We start from the raw sequence: 24,899 nt of genomic DNA on the forward strand, positions 1-24,899 counted from the left end.
TATGTTTAGTAAAAGTTGTGAGAGTGGAGGGTAAAAGGGTAAAAGCTCTCGGGTTTTCAACATTAAGTATGATTTTAACTGGCTTTTTCATGTTATGGCCTTTACTATACTGAAGTATGTTCCCTCTACACTTACTTTGTTGAGAGTTTTTGCATTGAATGGATGTTTTACTTTGTCAAATGCTTTTCCTGCATATGTTGAAATGATTATATCATTTTTGTTCTTTCTCTTGTTTATGTATCATGTTGAGTGATTGGCAAATATTGAACCACCCTTGCAACCCAGGAATTAATCCCACTTGATCATGGTGTATGATTTTTTTTAATGCATTGTTGGTTTGCTACTATTTTATTGAGGATTTTTGTGTCTATAATTCATGAGAGATATCGGCCTGTCCTCTTTATGTCTTTGTCTAGTTTTGGTATCAGGCTGATACTGTCCTCATGAAATGAATTCGGAAGTTTTCCATCCTCTTGTATTTTTTGGACTAGTTTGAGAAGAATAAGTATTAACTCTTCTTTAAATGTTTGGTAGAATTTGCCAGTGAAGGTGTCTGGTCCTAGACCGTTGTTTTTTGGGAGACTTCAGATTACTGATTCAATTTCCTTGGTGGTAGTTGGTCTGTTCAAATTTTGTTTCTTCCTGCCTTATTTTTAGTTAAGTATGTTTCTAGAATTTATCTACCACTTCTAGGTTGTCCCAATTCGTTGGCATATAGGTTTTCATAATATTCTGTTACAATTGTTTGTATATCTATGGTGTTGGTTGTTATTTCTCCTCTTTCATTAGTGATTTTATCTGGGTTCTCTCTCTCTCTTCTGATGAGTCCTGCTAGAGTTTATCAATTTTGTGATCTTTTCGAAGAAACAGCTCCTGTTTTCATTGATCTGTTCTATTGTTTTTTTAGTTTCTATATCATTTATTGCTGCTCTAATCTTCCTTCTTTTTGTTGGTTTTGGGTTTTATTATTTTTGTAGCTCCTTTAGGTGTAAGGTTAGGTTGTTTTGAGATTTTTCTTCTTGAGGTAGGCCTATATTACTTTAAACTTCACTTTTAGAACCACTTGTGCTGCATCCCAAAGATTTTGGATCATTATGTTTTCATTTTCATTTGTTTCCATGTTACTTTTTATTTCTTCTTTGATTTCCTGGTTGACCCACTCATTTTTTAGTAGCATGTTATTTAATCTCCATGCATTTGTGCTCTTTCCAGATTTTTCTTGTGATTGATTTCTGGCTTCAATAACATGTGATCAGAAAAGATGCATGGTAGGACTTCAGTTTTTTTGAATTTGTTGAGACTTGTTTTGTGGCCTAATATGTGATCTGTTCTGGAGAATGTTCCATGTGCAATTGAAAAAGATGTGTATTCTTATGTTCAGTATGGAATGTTATGAATAAATGTTAAATCCATCCAGTCTAGTGTGTCATTCACAGCCACTGTTTCCTTGTTGATTTTCTGTTTGGATGCTCTGTCCATCGATGTGAGTGGGTTGTTAAAGTCTTCTACTATTATATTACTGTCAATTATTTCCTTCATGTTTATTATTAACTTTTAGTATTTGTGTGCTCCCACGTTGGGTGCATAAATATTTACAGTTGTTATATCTTCTTGTTGGATTGTCCCCTTTATTCTTACATAGTGTCCTTGGTCTCTTGTTACAGTCTTTGTTTTAAAGTCCAGCTTATCTGGGGGTGCCTGGCTGGCTCAGTTGGAAGAGCAAGTGATTCTTGATCCTGGGTGTTGTGAGTTCAAGCCCCATATTGGGTGATAAACTTAAAAAAATTAAGTCTAGTTTGTTTGGTACAAGTATTACTACCTCAGCTTTCTTTTGACATTTATTTGCATGATAAATATTTCTCCATCGCCTCACTTTCAAAATGTGTCTTTCAGCTGAGATGAGTCTCTTGTAGGCAATATATAGAAGATCTGGTCAAAAGTAATATTCTAATCTTAATTTGGTATGCTCATTTCAGACAGAAGACAAAGTGAAATCACCTGGATCACAATTTATGTATCAGGCCAAAGTTACTATAAAATAACTATGATATTAATAGTGGTTATTCTGAATGGCAGAGCTGTGGGTGATTTTTTCCTAAATGAGAGAGTATTACTTTGAAATGGGAAAAAGGAAACGTTTTCCTTTTTTTTTTTTTTTTTAATTTTTATTTATTTATGATAGTCACAGAGAGAGAGAGAGAGAGGCAGAGACACAGGCAGAGGGAGAAGCAGGCTCCATGCACCGGGAGCCCGATGTGGGACTCGATCCCGGGTCTCCAGGATCACGCCCTGGGCCAAAGGCAGGCGCCAAACCGCTGCGCCACCCAGGGATCCCCGTTTTCCTTTGATGTAAAAACATGCACTTCAAAATCTTAGTTATTAACACCACCCAGATCTCCTTTTTGTATTTACTCTGCTTGTTGATCAGTTATTTATACCACTGAAGGAAGAACCATGTTTTGACTTTAAATGCCAAGGAGAGTTAATTCAGCTTCTTACTTTTTTTAAATGGTACATAAAAAAGGAGGAGGTATTTTGTGGTTGGCATATTGATGTGACCTATCCTGTTCAATAGGTTTTCACTGCCATATTTAAATAACTTACCATTTATATTTTATGTGCATTACTTTCAATGCTGCTGAATTAACATTTAAAGTTTGTATTTCCTTCCTAGTTTAATTTCAGTATCCCAAGTTCTGGGAGCACTTCATTGCTCAAGGTCAGAAAATGTGGGGCTCTGCCGATACTATAAAGATATATATAAACTAGATTGATTTTGGCTTTCTTCTTTTTATTCATGCCTTCAGCAAATCAGGTTAAATACTATGCTTATATTTCATGGGTTATTATTTCTAGGTTCAAAATTTTGACATTTGATGGTTTGTCTTTTGTTACTGATTGTATTTACACAAAAAACACATTCTGTTATTTCCCATATCTTATAATGTCCCATCTGTATGAAGTTAAAAAGAATCAGTCTCACAAAGATATTAATTGTCTTGGTTTTATTTTCATTCTGTGTTATCTATATATCAATTCAAACTACCTTTTTAATACTACGGTCCTGAGGTGTAAAACTCAAATTTTTGAATAAGTTAACAATAATTGGATTTATATTTAATACTTTAGGAAAACAACTTTTCTGTTTTATGCTGTTTTATAATCTTTATTAAAAGAAGCTCAGAAAAATAGAGCACAAACTTCCCTTGTTCTTATGCTGTAAGACCTCTACATTTCCGGACAGTCTATAAAGATAGTTATGTGAAATAAATATCCATAGTTGAAATACAAACACTGAATTTCATTGTGCAAATACTGAAACCTATTTTTTTTTTAAAAAATACAGTTTGTTTCTAACCATATCAGAGCTGTTTTACAGTTAATGAAGGATTTCAAAAAATACAAAGTTACACCAATCTGATCTTAATATGCCCTGGTATTCCTGTCTCACTTGTAAAGTTGTTGTAAGAAAGATTAGACAAATTTTAGTTTTTCTGGGGCTTTTCTAAGGTTAAATGCATTCTTTTTTGGTATTAAAAAACAGAAGATGTTTTCCCCCATTTAATATAAAAACATCCATTTACTTTGAAAGAGTTCTCAGTCTACCTCTGGTTAAGGTTATTTCTTATTGAGTGTTTGATCTAGATTTAGACAAATAGCAAGTGATCACCTTTCTGTTCTATGTTTATCGTGTCCTTCCTTTACTCTTTCCTGAGTGAGTGGTTCATTTCCTTTATTAACAATCTAGGAATAATATAGCCAGATTTCTGTTTCTGGTCTCTCAGTAAATGAACTTCAAATAATTAATCTTAAAAAACTATGATTACCTTCATTTTAATAACAAAGTTTTCAATGTGCTCTTCAAAAACGGAGTTGTGAGATTTGTTGATATTATAACTGAACTTGCTAAGGCAGTTAATGTTGCTTTTGGATTAAATGGGCAACTACATACTCTGAGAGAAGAAATGTTAAGATACTCTAAGAACTGAGTAACAAAAACCTATTGTGCACTTCTATTTTTTTGAGGACTTTTGTTTTTTGGAAATTGAGTGCAATGTGAATACATTGATAATCTGGGATTCAGGCATCTGGCTTGGAGAGATCAGTAGTTTTCCTGTTAAGGTGTCTTTTTTATTTGAGGTAACAGGGACTTTGCATGCATGTGAAGGGAAATATGCAAATATTTTTTAACTAATACATTAGTGAAATAGAATTAGTGAAAGAAAAATGGCACAAGCTCAAGATACAAAGCTTTTTTTTTTTTTAAGTATTCAAAGTTGAGCGCACAGAGTCACCAAACATTTATAATTTAGATTGTGATTATGAATCACAAACCTTGGTGATTGAATCTTCTGGAGAATTTCGCTGAATAAAAAGGAAGTGGTAGAAATGCTTCTGACTAAAAGGATAACCAAATAAAGATATAGGAATAAGCATGAATAGACTATATAACATTTTCCTGAGTCCGTATTTCTGACCCTCAGATAAGGTCTTTCCAGCCTATGTCATACTACACCATACTAGAGATTTTCTGGAGAGCTCGTGGGCAGTTCATGATGTAGCTAGGCCTGAATGCAGTACATGGAGGCGGACTGCACTTTACCCACTCTGGTCCATTTCTTAAAAGTGTTCTATTTTACAGTGACTCAGACGTTACAAGCCATTCTCTTGTAAACAATAAATAAGCCTGTTTAAAACTAGGAGCACATGGAAACAGCTGTGAACAACTTAGTTAAAATGTTCCCTTATGGAGATGCAAGGAACTGAAGGACAAAAATAAGACACCCGAAGCACTGCCTCAAATCTGAAGGATGGGCAAGAAAAAAGAACAGGAAATTGAGTGATATGTATATACAGTGTCTATGGGTTCATTGGCCTACACTAACTTCCTCCAGTAAGGGTTTTTCCTCAGTAATCAAATAGAGCCTCAGATTATGTCACCCACAGAAAGGGAGGGAAAAGTGGAAAAATAAGACCCTTTCTGATATGTAGAGTCTTCTGTGACTGCCAGAAAAGTAATCTGGATTAAATCACATCAAGAAATAGGTTATGATTGTACAAGGATAAGCTTAGAATTTTTCCCTCATTCAGACAGAAGTTTCAGGGTAATTTCAGGAATACTATTGCCAGTTGCTTAGGGATTATTCTCCCCTTTTTCAGAAAGAATATGAATACTGTACATTATGGTAGCAATGTGTGAAAAACCAGGCCTAAAGACACCTGTACAATGTCTTGAATATTACTGGACATTCTTGTGGTTTAGGAAATGGGTTTGAGTTTCTACAGAGGATGGATTTAGCAAATAAATCATCCTGCTACTTTCCCATGAAAATTCAATATGGGATTGGGGGGGGTGTCCATGATTTTGTATGAAGGAAAAGAACTAAGTAATATTACATTTTAGCCTCCAAGTGGAGAAAAGCACCAAGTTTCTCTGTGATTTCATTAAAGCAAACTGAGTTCTCAAATCTTACTCTATTTTTCTAACTAAAGACAAAACTGATCTGGTTCTAGTGCTATTTTCCACAACAGAAAATTCCCCCTACTATGGTTTTATTTAAAAACCAACCCTAAATCACAACCCAATTTACATGCTGTCTTTATCCACATACAGAATTCTCACAGCCAGCAAGGCAATTTACACGTAAAAGGCTTTCCAAAGAAATAAGCCCAATTCCTTATTTACAGAAGTATTCCTACCTATTATTTTGAAATAACTTTTTTGGTATCTATTTTCAGACTCAATAGTTCATAATATTTTCCACTTATTATCAACAATTGCAAATCCAAGATATTAAAGAAATACTTAATCTATTCAAATGTAATCCTTACCATCTCCTTAAAGTTGGCTGAAAAGTGTTATATTCATAAACACGATGCTTTTGTGTATGGGTTACAATATAAACTCCTTTCCACAAAGGCAATATGTTGTAAAATTGATGTCTCAAGGCCACTGAAGTGACGACATAATTTCAGTCAAGCATTAAGAAGTTCATCATCTGAGTGTCCAATAGCATCTGGGTTTGAAAGTGGATCCAAGTCTGCAAATAGATTGAACCAGGCCGACATGTCTTGGTTACCATTGTTGGGAGCTATTAAAGAAGAAAAAACACATTGAAGATTTTTAACGTGATTTTAAAAATCACATTACCATTTATGTAATTTTTAAAGTAGATGCTTTTTTTTAATAAAAAAAAATTAAGACAACTGATAATTTTGAAAAGCTAATGCAGAGATCTTGTGCTTTTCTGAGTTCCTTAAATGTACGTGATGTTACTCTGAGAAATTATTAAAAGTGAAAAGGCAGGCAGTAATAAAGTCTTAGAAACAGATAATTTATAGAAGTCTCTCAGGTAAGGTTCAAAAGTAAAAGTAACCTTTGTTTCTACAAAGTAGGAATATTACATTTGTGTTTAAAATCTACATTTATTATAAAATATTAAACATGGAGGAAGAAAACCCTTCTGATTCTATCATATTAACATACCCAGCAGTTCTCATTTTGGTTTATAGTTGTTTCCTTTGTCTTTTCCATGTACATTTTACAAATTTTTGATAGATATTTTATGGAGTAGATTGTGTCTCAGATACAACTTTCTGTTAACCAACTCCCTCTCACCTCCCTGCAGAGACTGGAAAATCACATATCAATAGTCTCCAGGTTGTGCTGTGGCAGATATTTCAAGGATATACATTTAGGCTGAAGGCTGAGACTAGTAAAAAAAATACACAATGGCACAGACAGTGAGTCATCTCAGAAGGCTAGGCTCTTGAGGGTTGAGACCCAGGGGACAATCTAAAGACCTGCATATGAGACAGGACAGTGGGCAGGCAAGCCATACTCAGAAGAGTCTAAGGCAACCCTCTTTTATAACCATGGTTTCCCACTTTCTGCAGATCAGAGGGCTGTAGTTTGGACTGTGGGAATTCCAAGCCTCAAAGATCAGGAAAAGTGAAAAGCTTCCATGTATTTCTAGGAACCCAAAATTAGTGATACCTACATAAGTTCTGGCCTTGAGTCTTCAGCACACTACCTAATAATAAGTAATAATGGGGACGTCATATAACCCCACAAGCTCTTATTTCCTCATCTGTAAAGTAATAATCATTAAACCAAGATACCTGAGAATAAACAGGGGCCTATTGAGGATTATTAAGCTGGGGGCACCTGAGTGGCTCAAATTTTTTTTTTTTTTTTACTTTCATTAAAAAAACCCTTTATATAAAAAAAAAAAAGACCCTTTATAGTCATTTCATGTCGGTTGGAAATCACATAAGTTAGGCAGAAAAATAACCCAGGGGACAGATACAAAGGGACGGCATGGCATTTCCCCAACAGGTCTCTGCTCCACAGGTGGCAGGTGGGGCCAGGGCAGGCCTGGGGCATCTACGCATGACAGGTGGGCCTGGCCACCAGGGCTCAGCTATCCTCCTCGTCCAGGGACTCTGAGTCCATCCGCACCCTTGAACGCTCCTGCCGCTCCTTCCGGGTGCATCCAGCTCGGAGCCCTCACACGCATTGTCATTGTGTAATGGCTGTTCAGAGGAGCCACAGCCTGGCCCCTCCTCGGAGTTCTGTCCTCCCTCCTGCTCCTTGTCTTCCATGCTCTCCCCTTTCTGGGACATGGCCTCACCGTTCACCAGGGCTGAGAGATCAGCATTTGCCTCATCCTCTACCCTCTCCATGGGCGCCTCCTCTCCAGCCAGTGCCTCCTCGGCCTTCTCCACCCCAGCTCTGGTCGCCATCTGGATGGCCTCAATCCCTTCTTGATTTTTGGCTGAGGTCATGATCTCAGTCAGGCTTGTGATCTCAAGCCCTGCACCAGGCTCCATGCTCGGAGGGGAGTCGGCTTCCTTTCCTCTTTTTTTTTAAGATTTTATTTATTTATTCATGAGAGATACACATAGAGAGAAAGAGAGAGACAGAGACAGGCAGAGGGAGAAGCAGGCCCCATGCAGGGAGCCCGACATGGGCCTCGATCCCGGATCTCCAGGATCAGGCCCTGGGCTTGGGCTGAAGGCGGCGCTGAACCCCTGAGCTACCCAGGCTGCCCTCCTTTCCTCTTCCTCTTCTTCACCACCACTCACCCCCCAATCTACCATGCTCACTCACTCTCTGTCTCTCTCAAAATAAATTAAAATCTCTTGGGCAGCCTGGGTGGCTCAGCGGTTTAGCGCCGCCTTTGGTCCAGGGACTGATCCTGGAGTCCTGGGATCGAGTCTCATGTCGGGCTCCCTGCATGGAGCCTGCTTCTCCCTCTGCCTGTGTCTCTGCCTCTCTCTCTCTCTCTCTCTCTCTCTCTGTGTCTCTCATGAATAAATAAAATCTTTTTAAAAAAACAAAATAAATTAAAATCTTTAAAAAAAAATTATGCTGGAATAAGCAAGAAAAATCCCAAACGACAGAACTATACTCCTAAAGGAGCTAGAAAATGAACAATCAAAACCCAAAACCAGTAGAAGGAAATAATAAAGATTAGACTAGAAATTAACAAGAAACAAAACAACAACAACAACAACAAAAAAAAAAAACAATAAAACATGCCAATCAAACCAGGAGCTGGTTCTTTGAAAAGACCACAAAATTGATGGTAAGCCTTTAGCCAGACTTATTAAAGGACTCAAAATCAGATATGAAAGAGGAGAAATAACGAACACCACAGAAAGGATTGTAAGAGAACATTATAAAAAGTATATGCCAACAAACTGGGCAACATAGAAGAAATGAATACATTTGTAGAAACATATAATCTTCCAAAACTAAATCAGGAAAAAATAGGAAATTTGAACAGACCAATTACTAGCAAAGAAATTGAATCAAAAATTTTAAAAATCCCAACAAACAAAAAGCCCAGGACCATCTGGGCCCATTTGCCTTCACTGGCAAATTCTACCAAACATTTAAAGAAGAATTAATACCTATTCTTCTGAACCTGTTCCAAAAAAATACAAGAGGAAAGAAATCTTCCAAATTCATTATATGAAGCCAGTATTACACTGATACCAAAACCAGATAGACCCCACAAAAGAAAAAGAAAACAAACCCTACAGGCCAATATCTCTGATGAACACAGATGCAAAAATTCTCAACAAAATAGTAGCAAATTCAACAATACATTAAAAAATCATGATCAAATGTGATTTATTCCTGGGATGCAAGGGTGATTCAATATTTGCAAGTTAACCGAGATAGATACATTACATCACGAGAAAAGATAAAAATCACATCATTCCAATGGATGCAGAAAAAGCACTTGGACACCTGGGTGGCTCAGTGGTTGAGTGTCTGCCTTCAGCCTAGGGCATGATCCTGGGAGTCTTGGGATCTAGTCCCACATCGGGCTCCCTGCATGGAGCCTGCTTCTCTCTCTGCCTGTGTCTCTGCCTCTCTCTGTGTGTCTCTCATGAATAAATAAATTTATATATGAAAAAAAAAAACACCTGACAAAGTATAAAATTCAGGATAAAAACCATCAACAAAACAGGTCTAGATAGAAGGAAACATACCTCAAAATAATAAAAGCCTTATATAAAAACCCACAGCTAACATACTAAATGGGAAAAAACAAAGGTTTTCCTCTAAGGTCAGGAACAAGACAAGGATGTCCACTCTCACAACTTTTATTCTACATAGTGCTGGAAGTCCTAACCACACCTATCAGACAAAAAAAAGAAATAAAAGGCATCCAAATTGATAAGGAAGTAGTAAAATGTTCACTATTTGTAGATGACATTATACTATATATGGAAAACCTGAAAGACTCTATACCAAAAAACTGATAGAACTGATAAATTCAGTAAGGTTGTAGGATATAAAATCAATGTACAGAAATCTGATGCATTTCTATAGCTAATAATGAAGCAGTAAAAAGTGAAATTAAGTAAACAGTTCCATTTACAATTGTATCAAAAATAAAATACTCAAGAATAAACTTAACCAAGGAGGTCAGAGACCTGTACTCTGAAAACTATACAACACTGGTGAAAGAAACTGAAGATGACACAAAGAAATGGAAAGATATTCCATGCTCATGAATTGGGAGAACAAATACTGTTAAAAATCCATACTACCCAAAGCAACCTACAGATTTAATGCAATCCCCATGAAAATACCAATGGCATTTTTCATAGAACTTAGAACAAATGATCCTAAAGTCTGCATGGAACCACCAAAAACAATCCTGAACAGCCAAAGCAATCCTGAAAAACAAAACTGAAGGAATCACAATCCCAGATTTCAAGATATATTACAAAGCTAGTAATCGAGACAGTAATCAAAGTTATCAAAACAGTACTAGCACAACAATGGAGACATAGATCAATGTAACAGAATAGAGAACCCAGAAATAAACCCACAATCATATGGTCCATTATGACAAAGGAGGCAAGAATATGCAATGGGAAAAAGTCCAACAAAAAGTGTTAGGAAAACTGGGCCACTTTTCTTACACCATACACAAAAATCAACTCAAAGGGGATTAAAAACCTAAAGCAATAAAAATCCTAGAAGAGAGCAGAGCACAGGCAGTAATTTCTGTGACATACTTCACATAGCAACTTCACTCTAGAGAGGTCTCCTGAGGCAAGAGAAACAAAAGCAAATATAAACTATTGGGACTGCCTCAAAATATAAAGCTTCTGCACAGCAAAGGAACCAATCAATAAAAAGACAACCTATTGAATGGGAGAAGATATTTGTCAATGACATATCTGATAAAAGGTTAGTATCCAAAATATATACAAATATATACAAATCAACACCCAAGAATCCAATTAAAGTGGGCAGAAGATTTGAACTGACATTTCTCCACAGACATGCAGATGGCCAACAGACACATGAAGGAGACGTTCAGTATTACTCATCATCAGGGAAATGTAAATCAAAACCACAATGGGGGATGCCTGGGTGGCTCAGTGGTTGAGCCTCTGCCTTTGGCTCAGGGTGTGATCCTGGGTCCAGGGATCAAGTCCTACATCGGGCTCCCTGTGAGGAGCCTGCTTCTCCCTCTGTCTCTGCCTCTCTCTGTGTGTCTCTCATGAATAAATAAAATCTTAACAAAAAAAAAACACACAATGAGGTTTCACCTCAGAGCTGTCAGAATGGCTAGACTCAAAAACACAAGTGTTGGCAAGGCTGTAGAGAAAAAGGAACTCTTGTGCACTATTGGTGGGAATGCAAACTGGTATAGCCACCGTGGAAAACTGTGTGGAGGTTCCTCAAAAAATTAAAAATAGAATTAGCATATGATCCAGTAATTCCACTACCAGATATTTATCCAAAAAGGTACAAAAGCACTAAGCCAAAAAAAGATATATGTACCTCTATGTTTACTGCAGCATTATTTGCAATAGTCAAAGTACGGAGACAGTCCAAGTGTCCATCAGTAGATGAGTAAAGAAGAGGTAGTTTATATGTATACTATGGAATGTTAGCCATAAGGAAGAGGGAAATCTTGCCATCTGCAACAATACTGATGGATCTAGAGGGCATAATGCTAAGTGAAATAAGTCAGAGAAAGGTAAATACCGTATGATTTTACTCATTGTTGAATTTAAGAAATAAAACCAGTAACGGAAAGAAGAGATAGACAAAATAATAGACTCTTAAATTTGGAGAACTCATGGTTACCTGAGGGAGCATGTTGGGGGATGGGAGAAATAGATGAAGGGGATTAAAAGTACACTTATTGTTGATAAGCACTGGATGTTGTATGGAAATGCTGAATGAATTATTGTAATGTACACCTGCAACTAATATAACACTGTATGTTGACTATACTAGAATTTTTTTTTAAATAACTGAAAAAATAATTATACTGCAAGAATAGGTGTCAACCAGGATATGTCATTCCTGTAGTCATTCCAGTAATATCTGACCTTCTTGGTGTAGCTGTGGAGAGGTTCTGGTAAGTATATGAAATCCTGTAAGCATTTTACAAACATGGGATGGTTTTATATTGATTTGTCACAGTGGAAAATGAAAGAGGCTCTCCTTGTGTATACTTTTCTTGCCTCCAGAAATTCTTATGGAATAAATAGCAAATGAGTTATACTGAAAATGTAATATATATATAGAAAAAAAGAGTCCAAATAACTGTCAATAGTTTTCATAAGATAAAAGCAACTGTAAACAATGTCAATTCAAGACATAAAACAAGGGGATCCCTGGGTGGCTCAGCGGTTTGGTGCCTGCCTTTGGCCCAGGGCGTGATCCTGGAGTCCTGGAGTCCCGAGATTGAGTCCCATATCGGGCTCCCTGCATGGGGCCTGCTTCTCCCTCTGCCTGTGTCTCTGCCTCTCTGTGTCTCTCATGAATAAATAAATAAAATCTTAAAAAAAAAAAGACATAAAACAAGACTACTCCTTAGAAGCTACCCTTGTGACCCCCTTCCAGTCACTGTTCACACCCCACCCTCCAACCTAGCAAACATTGAGATAAATTCCATCTTAAGATGGCTATTAGCAGCAGTGTTGTGACAACATTCTTGTGTATACATTTTGGTCAACAAATGGATGCACTTCTGCACTCAGAAGTGGAAATGCTTGGTCTTGTGTATTATATGTATGTATATCCAATTTTAGTAGAAACTGCTAAACAGTTTTCCAAATGGTAATGTGAATTTGCATTCCCATGGGCAGTGTCGGTTCCTCCACATCCTTGTCATCACATGGGATTTTCTATTTTTCATTTTAGCCATTTTGGTTGGTGAATAATGGAATTGCATTTTGGTTTTAAGTTGCATTTCTTCAAGGATTAGTGAAGTTGGGTAATGAATTTGGGGGGGTAATGAATTTTAAAGCTGTTGAGAATTTCAATTTTTATTAAAACTCTCAGGCTTAATTTCATTATCTTGAAGCCTCAATGATTATAGGCAAATAGCAGCTTTCCCAATATTTCTCAATACTTCTTTCCCAAGTTCACTTATGAAATTTACCTTATAGTCTCTATTTTAAATGATTACACACAAATTTAGTTTTAGTGGGTTTTAAAAATGAAAATTATAATTAGGCTGAATCCCAAAGGGATGGCCCCACATCACAGATTCACCCCCAGATAGTGTGAATCTGTGATTAGGAATTGATGGATTTTCCAATTGATTTTTCCCAAAGTACTGGTAAGAATAGGATTCTAAGAGTATGATACATATCAACAAATAAATTAAAAATGAGGGACAAGAGAAAGCTGTTTCATACAGTAGAATGTTAAATAATAAATGTAGAAAGAATGAGGAAAGAGAACACCATTTGGCAACCACCACAGTAATACTTAATGCAAAGAATTATCAATGAATGCTAAATTAGTGGGTGAAACTTTGATAGAAACAAGCCATTTACACAGTTTCAAAATACTTTCCCACAAGATATTACAAAGGGAAAAATAAAATAGTAATTTTATAGTGCAGTCACCTGGGGGTTACCATCTTAATCAATTGATCAAAATTAACATCTCAAGCCATGGGACAATTCAGAATCATGTACCTCCTGATGTTAATTAAGAAGGCACATCATCTCCTATTCTGCTAGTCCTACCAAAATGCATAACCTGATCTAATTATGAAAAAGCATCAGATAAACCCAACTTAAGGAATATTCTACAAAATATATGGCCTCTTTGGTATAAAAAGATGATGAAAGACAAAGATTAAGGTACTGTTCCAGATTAAAAGCAATTAAAGAGATGTGACACTAGATGCAATGCGGGATCCTGGATTTGATCCTACACTAGGAAAAAAACCCTCTTTCTCTTTTGTTATAAAAAACATTAGTGGGACAATTGGCAAAATATGAGTAAGGTCTATAAATTAGATAATAGCACTATGATGATGTTAATTTCCTGATTTTGATCACTGAATTGCAGTTATGTTAAAAAATATCCTAATTTTTAGGAATCCTTGTTTTAGATTATGAAGTATTTAGGTTTAAAGGAGCCTTAGGTCTGCTACTTACTAGTCTCAGAATAATTATAGTTCAGAAGAAATTATATATATTATACAGACACAGAGAATAAAGTAAACATGGTTCACATTTTAGGAAATCTAGGTGAATACACGGAAATATTTTGTGTTATATTTGTAAGCCTTCCTGTAGGTCTCAAATTATTTGCAACTTTAAAAATGTTGATAACACAATATTATAAATAGAAAAAGTATCAGTTCATATAGATAATACAAAAATGGGTAAGAAGAGAGGTCTTTTGTTTACAGCAGAGTACTGAGGTCTGGCTGAAGTGAACTGTATGGAATGTGAATTATATGTCAATAAGGCTATTTAATATTGTGATCAAATAGCTAAGTAGGTTTAAAAAAAAGGTAGTATATCCACACGATGGAATATTATTAAACCTTAGAAAGAGAGAAAATACTAAATGAAATAAGCCAGTCATGAAAAGATAAATACTGTATGATTCTACTTATATGAGGTACCTAGAGTAGTCAAATTCATAGAAACAGAAACTATAATGGTGGTTAGCAGGGGAAGGGGAAAAAGGATTTGTTGTTAAATGAGTATAAAGTTTCAGATTTGCAAATGAAAATGCTCTGGAGATCTGTTTCACAACACTATGTATATACTTAACATTACTGAACTGTTCACTTGAAAATGGTTAAGATGGTAATTTTTTAAAATATTTTATTTATTTATTCATAAGAGGCAGAGAGAGAGAGAGAGAGAGAGGCAGAGGCACAGGCAGAGGGAGAAGCAGGCTCCATGCAGGGAGCCCAACGTGGGACTTGATTCTGGGTCTCCAGGATCATACCTGGGCCGAAGGCGGTGCTGAACTGCTGAGCCACCCAGGCTGCCCAATTTTGTTAAGTGTTTTCTACTACAGTAAAAATGTTAAGGGAGTGCTGTGGTTAGAAAATCATCATTTTTCACCATCCCTTATAGTGAAGACTGAATTAGACAAAAATTAACAATGCATGCTAACTCTAAGTAGAAATTTTGATGACAAGGGCATCTGGGTGGTTTAGCGGTTGAACGTCTGCCTTTGGCTAGGGTGTGACCCTGGGATCCTGGGATCGAATCCCACATTGGGCTCCCCATGGGGAGCCTGCTTCTCCCTCTGCCTATGTCTCTGTGTCTCTCATGAATAAATAAATAAATAAAATCTTTTTTAAAAAATAAAAAAAAAAGTGGCAGCCTGGGTGGCTCAGCGGTTTAGCACCACCTTCAGCCCAGGGTATGATCCTGGTGACCTGGGATCGAGTCCTATGTCGGGGTCCCTGCATGGAGCCTGCTTCTCCCTCTGCCTATGTCTCTGTCTCAATGTTTTTTAAGGGACATCCTTAACCATTTACAGTAATTAGACATGGATCTTCAAAAAAATTGTTCTCCTTGGGGCAGCCTGGGTAGCTCAGCAGTTTAGCGCCTGCCTTTGGCCCAGGATGTGATCCTGGAGTCCCAGGATTGAGGCTCCCTGCATGGAGCCTGCTTCTCCCTCTGCCTGTGTCTCTGCCTCTCTCTGTGTCTCTCATGAATAAATAAATAAAAATTTAAAAAAAAGAAATGATTAAAAAAAGAAATTCTGATGATGAGCTGGACTTGTGCACAATCACAAAGTGTTTCATCACAGACTGCTTAGTAATTGCAAGAGAGGACAAAAAAATATAAAATAGTAATTATTTAAGAGAAAAATTGAACAAGACTTTGAAAGGGTGGCTAAAATTAACATCATCAATGTGGAAGAAATGGACAGCATCAACTTTCAGATGTGAAACCCTGAGACAGGAGTGTCACCTGTGCAGTACTCCAGGCAAGAATGAAGAACCTGCATTTAATCACAATAAAATTCAGATAAAACTGAAATAAAGAATATTCCATGAAAAATAAAGAACATTGGAACAGAGGGACTATATTCTATTATAATGCCCATGTTAAAAAAAATCAAAGAAAAGCTATATAAATGCTTCAGATTAAAAGAGGCTAAAGAGACATGGCAACTTGAATACATGACCCTAGACTCAATGTCCAGAGGAGGAAAGTGCTATAAGAGATACTACTGGGTCAACTCACAAAATTAGAATACAAATATATGATAGATAATGGAAAAAGTGTTACGTTAATATTAAATTTCCTGAGGTTTACAACTGTACTGTGGTTATGCAAGAGAATATACCAGTGCTTATGAAATACAAACTGAAGTATTTTGGGGTAAATGATCATGATGTATGTAACTCACCCTCAAGTGGTTCAGAATAAAATGACACATGCATTAGACACACACATACATACATATATATGACTATATAAAGCAAAATACTAACAGTAAATGAATCTAGATAAAGCGCATACACGTGTTTGTGCTATTTTCACTTATGCAACGCTTCTGTACATTTGAAATTCTTTCTAATTAAAATTTTTAATAATCGACATCAGTGACTAAGATTATTATGTATCTAAAACCCTGACAGTAAAAAAAATAAATAAATAAAATAAAATAAAATAAAATAAAATAAAATAAAACCCTGACAGTGTCAACTTGCTATGCATATCCTACATGGTAATTATAATATGGCCCGGTTTTGCAGATAACAATATGGTGAGTACTCGATAAAGTAATTGTTAGCAATTACTATATGCCAGGCTCTTTGCTAAATGCCTAATGTACTGTTTGTCAACAGACATCTTGTAATCAAAGAATACCTTCTATCCCTAATGGTATTATCCATTACCAACAAATCTTAACACAAAACATAAAAAATTAAAGTACAAAATTTAGTTTACTATGACAAGCCCACAGTTTTATCCAGTTTTTTCCATGATGAGGGGTAGCCAGGTATAATTTATTTATTTAAAGATTTATTTATTTTAGACAGAGAATGAGTGCATGTGGGGGAGGGACAGAAGGAGAAGAAGAGAGAATCTCCAGCAGACTCCACTGAGAGCAGAGCCTGACATAAGCCTCAATCTCACAATCCTGAGATCACAACGTGAGCCAAAACCCAGAATTGGACGCTTAACCAACTGAGCCAGTCAGGTGCCCCTAAAACTTTAATTTTAATTCATTATTAACAAAATATTTTTCTGAACAATATGAGGCCAAGACTATAACATAATCCTTTTCTAAATTTATCTGAATTCAACTGATTGTTAATATGATGGCAAAGAATATAAATAAATAACTTACACTTTGTTAATTTCTTTGTACTCTGTGAAGGCACTGGCTGGTCATCAGTGTGTGGAAGAGGAACTTCTAATCCCCCTTGGGAGGCCCAGCCTGTGGGAGGGAAGTATCCATTGTCAGTAGTCAAGTAAAAAATAGCATCAAAAAAAATAAGAAAAGGCAAAAATATCTAATGAATCCTCAGATCTTTCTACCAGGATGCAATTCTACAATATAAGACATAGAAGACACTTAAAATACATCTGCAATTAAGTATTTTAGTCAGATCATCTAAGTTTAGACTTCCCTACAGTTTTCAAAATGGTTTTGAAATAAATATACAAGTTTTCTTTTTAAACAATGCACATAGATAAGGTATAGAAAGAGAATTTCTAAGAAGCTGGGCAAGAGGAAATAGATCTGACAATTAGAATATTGAAAATTTTAAGCATGTTTATACCCTTGGACTTAGTAATCCTATTCCTAGAAATTTATCTTAAGGAAATAATTTAAGTGAAGAAAAAAAATACATGTATGATTATGTTTATTGCAGCATTATCTATAAAATGAAAAAATCATAACAGGAATGAATTAAGCAGATTATGGGAGATAAATGTGACAAAATACTATGCAGTCATTAAAAAGTATCATTATGAATACTCTATTACTAAGACCGTGAAATGTTTGCTATAACATGAGAAATTATTTAGGCTGTAATTCAAATACAGTACCAGAAAAAAACTTAGATTATCCTGCCTGCTACCTTTCTTGTACGGAAGAGATTATTTGAAGCCTATGTTCTTACTTAGGGTTTCTAGAACATATATCTTTTAACTCCACACAGCTCACTTTCCTGGTTTACATTGCAGGAAAATGAGGAGTAGCCATAAAGAAAAGGCTAGAGAAACAGGAAGAGTCCTGTACTAGGAGGCAACAAGACCAGATTTTGGTTTCCTCTTAATTGTTTAAACTGCCTGGTGATCTTAAGCAAGGCACTCGTTACACACTGAGTACTAAGTGCAAGTGCCTCAGCCATTGCATGGGAATATCCTGTCAGCCAGCAGGCAGGGACCAGAAGAGATGCTCTGAGTGGTGAAGAAATATTGTTGATGATGTACTGCCAGAAAATAACAAAAAAATCCAGTGCTGCTAGAGATGTGGGAAGTTAAGGAGAAAGGACAGTAGGATTTCATATGGAGAATAAATCTGTGTGTAAATCTTTGTAACTTTTAGGCCACACTGATATGGCATATGAGAATAGTTGTTTTCTAAAATTTTATAGCAAAACATTTGAATTATCCTAGATAGAGTGCCTCTTTATCGAGTAACACTGTCCATTCTTACTTTTAGACTATTTAACAAATTCTTACTGAGTGATTATTTAACTGCTATTTTACTTATTGAACTAACTTTATGCTGCTGCCATAGAAAGCACAAAGATAAATCACCTCATAGGCTGTGTCCTTGAGGGGCTTACAGATTGGATAAAGTATGATGGTCTTACAGATATAATATGAACATAAGTATTTTAATATCAAGTACAAGGTATCAATACACTTTTAGGTGCTGTCAACCATTTTCTCAGGGTTAAAATCTACTAGGAGATGGAAGACAGGGACAGAAGGCAAGATGAACTACAATTACAATTAGCCATGAAATTAGCTACAATTAGTCATGAAAACAGAGAGAGTACTATGGGAGGCCACAGGGAGAAAAACCAACTGCATCAGGCAGTACTATTCAAGACTTGGCCACCATGCAGAAAACACTGGCCTAGGAATCTAACACACAGGCTCAAGTCTACCTCCATTACTGAACATCACGTAAGGCAAACTTAAGTGCAAAACAATGATGTCTCAGAGGGATCTGAAAATAGTCAATATAGTTATAGAAAATGGTTAAGTATTTTGAAGTAAGTTAAGAGGTAAGAGTGGAAATGGAGGAACAAGTTATATCCTGGAGCCATGGTCCCTCATTTTTTTAAAATGTAAGCAGAATGCTAACATCAGAATCTGCCGCTTGGATAAAGAACTCTGGAGAAAGCATGGAAGAGGTGGCCTGGGGCTTGGGAGGCCTGGTAGGAGAACTCTTGCAGCAGCCCAGGAAACCAAATAAAGCTCCAAATGCCTCTGGTAATAGAGTTAGGAGGAGTGTGAAATTAGAAATGTTTTAGAAACAGAATTGACAGAGCTTAGTAACCAATATGAAGTGGGGAGCAAAATGACTCCCAAGGTGCGGGGTTGGATTCAGGCTGGTGGGACAGTAGGTCAGTAGAGGTAGTCCCTGACATAGAAACAAAGCACCTTTGGAAAACACCCTGCCCAGGTTTCTACCACAATCCTCCAGTCCTGCTGCCTTGCCCAGGAGGCTGTCGTGAAACTATCATTGTCTACTCTGAACTCATGGGAAGAGAACACACCAAGCTTTGCTAGATGGAAGAAATAGTATCACCTGCCCTACGTAGAGGTAACTTAGCAAGTCAAGAGTTTAAAATAAGACCCTGATTTTCTATGTAGAGAAGACTTCTGGGAAAGTCAAAGAGTGGGGTTTGGTGGAGACAGCAAGAAAGCAGCCCTTGTTTCACCCTTGCCAATACATCATAGTAGTAATATTTTTTGGTGGGTGAGACAGATTTTATCTAGTAGTATTGAAGTTAAAATCAATATCCTGGTTAATTTTAGCATCCACATACACATAGTTTTGCTTCACAAAGATAAAATAATTCTGGCTGTCCAAATGTTTCATAAGCACTTACTGTTGAAAGCTCCAGCAGCATGAAGACCAAGGTCAAAGAGCTGTGAAGGAAGGAATCCTGAAGAATGAGCAAGAGGCTCAGACCCCACGGCAGGCTCCTGCGACATGAAGCTTGTGCCGGGGCTCCCAAAGGCAGTCTGGCATTCTTGGGTAAATTCACCAGTACTTGAAGAACCAGGACTTAGGAGGTTGTTGAGAAATGAGAATTCCTTCTCAAAATCATCTTCCAGTGAATCTATAGGTAAATCTTTTGCAACTGTTGAGTGAAAATAAAAACAGAACGGCTTTCTTTCTTTTTAAAGAAATGAGAGTAGGACATAAGGCAAATCAAAGTTGTTTCACTGTTCTCACACATTAACATAATTTTTAAAAATTTTAACATTTTATTTTTATAAAGATTTTATTCATTCATTTATTTTTATAATAGCACTTAGTTTCTTTTTCAGATTTATTTATTTATGATAGACACAGAGAGAGAGAGAGAGAGAGAGAGAGAGAGGGAGAGGCAGAGACACAGGCAGAGGGAGAAGCAGGCTCCATGCCGGAAGCCCAACGCGGGACTCGATCCCGTGCCCTGGGCCACAGGAGGCTGGCCAAACCGCTGAGCCACCCAGGGATCCCAGATTTTATTTATTTATTTGAAAGAGAGCAAGTGAGAGAGAGAACACAAGCAGGGGGAGTGGCAGAGGGAGAAGCAGCCTCTCAGCAGGGAGCCTGATGTGGGGCTTGATCCCAGGTCCCTGGGATCATGACCTGAAAGCTGAAGGCAAATGCTTATTAACTGAGCCAACAGGTGCCCCTAAACATAATTTATAATGAACAATTAAATTGATTGGAAGTTTATGAGAAATTATTTCTAATTGAGTAGGCCATAGATCAAAATGACCACATTTCACCATGAAGACAGAACAGTTATGAATATCTAAGTGTGAAATAATGAAACACCCACCTATGAAAGGCAGAAACTACAGGGAATGCAAAGACAAACAGAAACTAATGATAGTAGACTTTAATATACCATCATTAAAAAATAGCAGCTTTTAATATATCACTCTCAGTAAAAACTAGGCCAAAAAGACAAAAGATCTAAAAGATCTAAAAAGCATAATCAGGGCAGCCCCAGTGGCGCGGCAGTTTGGCGCGGCCTGTAGCCCAGGGCATGATCCTGGAGACCCGGAATGGAGTCCCATGTCAGGCTCCCTGCATGGAGCCTGCTTCTCCCTCTGCCTGCTTCTCCCTCTGCCTGTGTCTCTGCCTCCCCCCCCCACCCCGTCTCTGTGTCTCATGAATAAATAAATAAAATCTTTAAAAAAAAAGCATAATCAACAAGAGTTATTTTGAATATATGCAAAACCTATTAGAAAACATACTTTTTCTCAAGCATACATTGAAAATTCACAAAAATTATACTAACGTACACACATAAAAATCAGTGAGTTTCTTAAAGTAGAAACATTACAGACAACATGCTCTGATTATGCCATAAAATGAAATAATTTAAAAATGAAACAAAAAAAGGTTTTTCAACTGTTGTTGAAAGAGGAATGGAATTTTTGAAATATGATAAAGAAGGCATTTCATAGTATAATCCATGGGATACTTAAATAGCAATAAACAGAAAAAAAATCCTAAACACCTTTATTGATAAAAATGAAAAAGGCTTCCAGCATGATAGAGTGAGGACATCTATGGACATGCGCACCAGTTTTTAAATAACTGATGAAAATGGTTTAAAAACAACCAGAAAGTCTCTAGAAATTGTTCCAAGGACACACATGAGGAAACATTTGTTCAAGACAATCTATTAAAATTCAGATTCTGGTATTTGACCTAGGAATCACTCCCTTCCTACTTCCCTCCCAATTCAGCACAATGGAAATTCCCCTCTAGCCCTGTGTGCTGAAAAGGCTGAAAACATAGGCTCTCTTCTCCCAGCTCTCAGCCAGTTCTGTTCCCAGGAAGGGCAGGATGTCAGTATTTCCTGTCCTGTCCTCAGTTACTTGTTGGCTAAGTCTGGGCAGTGCAGTCAAAAGGTGCAAGTTCCCATTTCCCAACCAGATCACAAGACCACAGTCATAAAATGGAGACTCTGATTCGGGTGTGGCGTGCTGGGAATACAGGGGCCCTGGGTCACTTGATTCTGCTCATAACTTGGTAGTTTCATTCAGTAAGAGGCAAGCCAAGAAGACCTAAGACTATCACCTTCCTCACTTCACACTCCGCTCTTAGAGCAAGGATCTCACACAGAAATATGTCACGTTTCCACCTAGAGATAAAACCCTGATTCAGAGATTTTGCTTAGAGGGAGAAGCTGTAGAGCTGCAAATACTTCCCAAAGAATTGACTTCATTTGCAACAGTGTGTGGGGAAATTCCTAACTCACAAAAAAATTCCTAAACAAAGCGCTGCAGAAGGGGAGCCGGGTGAGGGGATGGGGTGACTGGGTGATGCGCACTAAGGAGAGCACTAGATGGGATGAGCACTGAGTATTATACGATATGTTGGCAAATTGAATTTAAATAAAGTATTTAAATTTTTTAAAAAAGAGAATTTCAAGCCTAAGGATGCTCTTTAAAACAGGGAAGGTTGTGGTGAAGAGCAACTGGGAAGAGACCAGTAGAGTCATTGGACATATAAATTAAATTGTGGGCCAACTAGTTTGGCTGAAAAAGCCTGTGAGGGGTGGGGGGCAGCCCGGATGGCTCAGTGATTTAGCACCACCTTCAGCCCAGGGTGTGATCCTGGAGACAGAGATTGAGTCCCACATCAGGCTCCCTGCATGGAGCTTGCTTCTTCCTCTGCCTGTGTCTCTGCCTCTCTGCACCCCCCCCCCCTTTCGCTGTCTCTCTCATGAATAAAAAAATAAAATCTTAAAAAAAAAAAAAAAAAAAAAAAAGCCAGTAAGGAAGAAGAGCCTGCTTAGGTAGGGTAAGAACAAATCTCAAACACTGACCTTGGGAAATGTCCTCTCAAAGGAGTCCAAATTTTACTGGTTTTGTCTATAGAACAATTTACGATCCAGAGCATTCTTAAAAATAATGAAGAAATCTGCTGAAATTAGTGGAATTTAACTGGGTGTGATCAGGGAAAGAGACTGTCAGAGAGAGAGCCCTTCCAAAACAACTGTCATCCTGGGGTGACTGTGGGTATACATAAGTCTGTATCCCATAAGGAGTTACACTGTTGGGGGCTGAAGGAAGTGATCCTGGAGACCTGGAATCGAGTCCCATGTCAGGCTCTCTGCATGGAGCCTGCTTCTCCCTCTGCCTCTCTCTCCACCTCTCTGTGTATCTCATGAATAAATAAATAAAACATTAAAAAATAATAAATAAAATGTATCATCTAAAATGTACAGTTTCCAACAAAAACATGGTAGGCCAAAACAAACAAACAACAAACAGGAAAGTATGACATATAATGGCAAGAAGGCAGGCAACACAAACTGCCTGTGAGAGAAAACTGAATTATTAGATTTAACAGACAAAACCTTGAAAGTAACACTTACAAATATATTCAAAGAACTAAAAGATTGTATGATTAAAGTAAATGAAGTGAGTTGATAGGTATGTTAATTAAACTACATGGAGAGAATCCTTTCACAGAGTATACATATATCAGCACACTTTAGCAATCTTACAATTTTATTTATCAATTATGCTTCAATAAACCTGAAAAACTGTTAAAGCAAAGCAATCTTTAAAAAGCAAAGGAAGGTGTGATGATAATGCTGCATCAAATAGAGAATATCAACAGAGTCCGAAACTATTAAAAAAGAACCATATGGAAATTCTGAAATTGGAAAGTATAATAACAAATGAAAAATTCACTAGAGAGGATCACCAGTAGATCTGAACTAGTGTAAGAGAGAATTAGCTAACTTTAAGACAGACTGACCGAGATTATACAACCTAAAGAACTGAGAGAAGAAAAAAGAATAATAAAAAAAAATGCACGATATCTCAGTGAAATGGTGGGCCAACATCAAAAGTACCAGTATACGCACAATAACAGTCTCAAAAGGGTGGGAGGGGGAGAATGTGAAGAAATAATGGATAATCTCCAAATTTGTTGAAAACATCAATATACTCTCAATGTATAGATATCCATATCTACATACACCACAGGCAAACCACTAAAAGCAGAGATAAAAAGCAAATCTTCACATTCATAGATTGGAAGAGTTAATATTGTCCAGATAGCAATTAACTCCAAAACTGATGTATGAATTCAATACAATACCTATCAAAATCCCAGTAGGCTTTTTTGGATAGAAGTTGACAAGATGATTGTAAAATTTATATGGAAATGTAAAGAAGTTAGAAGAGCTAAAACAATTTTGGAAAAAGAACAATGCTGTGGGATTTACACTACCTATTTTTAAAATTCAGTATAAAGTGACAGAAATCAAGATAGTATGGTACTGGCTAAAGATAGGTATACAGATCAGTGGAATAGAAACTAAAATCCAGAAACATAACCTTAATTTTTTTATTTTTTTTCTGGTCACTTGATTTTAACAAAAATGTCAAGAAAATTCAAAGGAGAAAGGAATGTCCTTTCAATAAATAGCACTGGAACAACTGGATGTGCATATGCAAGAAACAAAAACAAAAATTAAAACTAAAAAAACTTACCTACCTCACACCATACATACCAATTAACTCAAAATGATCATAGTCCTACATAAAAAGCTAAAATTAAAAACTTCAGGAGATCCCTTGGTAGCTCAGCGGTTTATCACCTGCCTTTGGCTCAGGGTATGATCCTGGAGTCCATTGAGCTCCCTGCATGGAGCCTGCTTCTCTCTCTGCCTGTGTCTCTACTTCTCTCTCTCTCTCTCTCTCTCTGTCTCTCATGAATAAATAAATATCTTTAAATAAATAAATAAATAAATAATAAAATTTAAAACTTCACAAATACATAGGAGAAAATCTTTGAGACCTATAGGTAGGGAGAGTTTATAGATTTGATACCAAAAGAACAATCCATATAAGAAAAAAACAATGGAGAGTTGAACTTCATAAAATTTTTAAAATTCTGTGTT

The 24,899-nt window shown here is 36.8% G+C and overlaps 1 protein-coding gene across 5 annotated transcripts in view; it reads right to left on the reverse strand.

Annotated features, from left to right (window-relative positions):
* Window positions 1-2,990: 2,990 nt before the first annotated feature.
* ICA1L (islet cell autoantigen 1 like) overlaps window positions 2,991-24,899 on the reverse strand; it is an 80,113-nt gene continuing 58,204 nt past the window's right edge. For 4 of the 5 annotated variants that reach the window (XM_049106665.1, XM_025441970.3, XM_035710738.2 and 1 more), the window contains exons 12-14: window positions 19,857-20,111; window positions 17,126-17,215; window positions 2,991-6,092 (exon numbers count right to left, since the gene is read on the reverse strand). In XM_049106665.1, the coding sequence (XP_048962622.1) occupies window positions 5,977-6,092; window positions 17,126-17,215; window positions 19,857-20,111 (461 nt within the window). In that variant the 3' untranslated portion in view covers window positions 2,991-5,976. The remainder of the gene's footprint in view (window positions 6,093-17,125; window positions 17,216-19,856; window positions 20,112-24,899) is intronic. The other variant, XM_049106666.1, reaches the window with a different exon arrangement.

The sequence above is a fragment of the Canis lupus genome, chromosome 37 (assembly GCF_003254725.2).
Source record: "Canis lupus dingo isolate Sandy chromosome 37, ASM325472v2, whole genome shotgun sequence".
NCBI classification, from domain to species: Eukaryota; Metazoa; Chordata; class Mammalia; order Carnivora; family Canidae; genus Canis; species Canis lupus.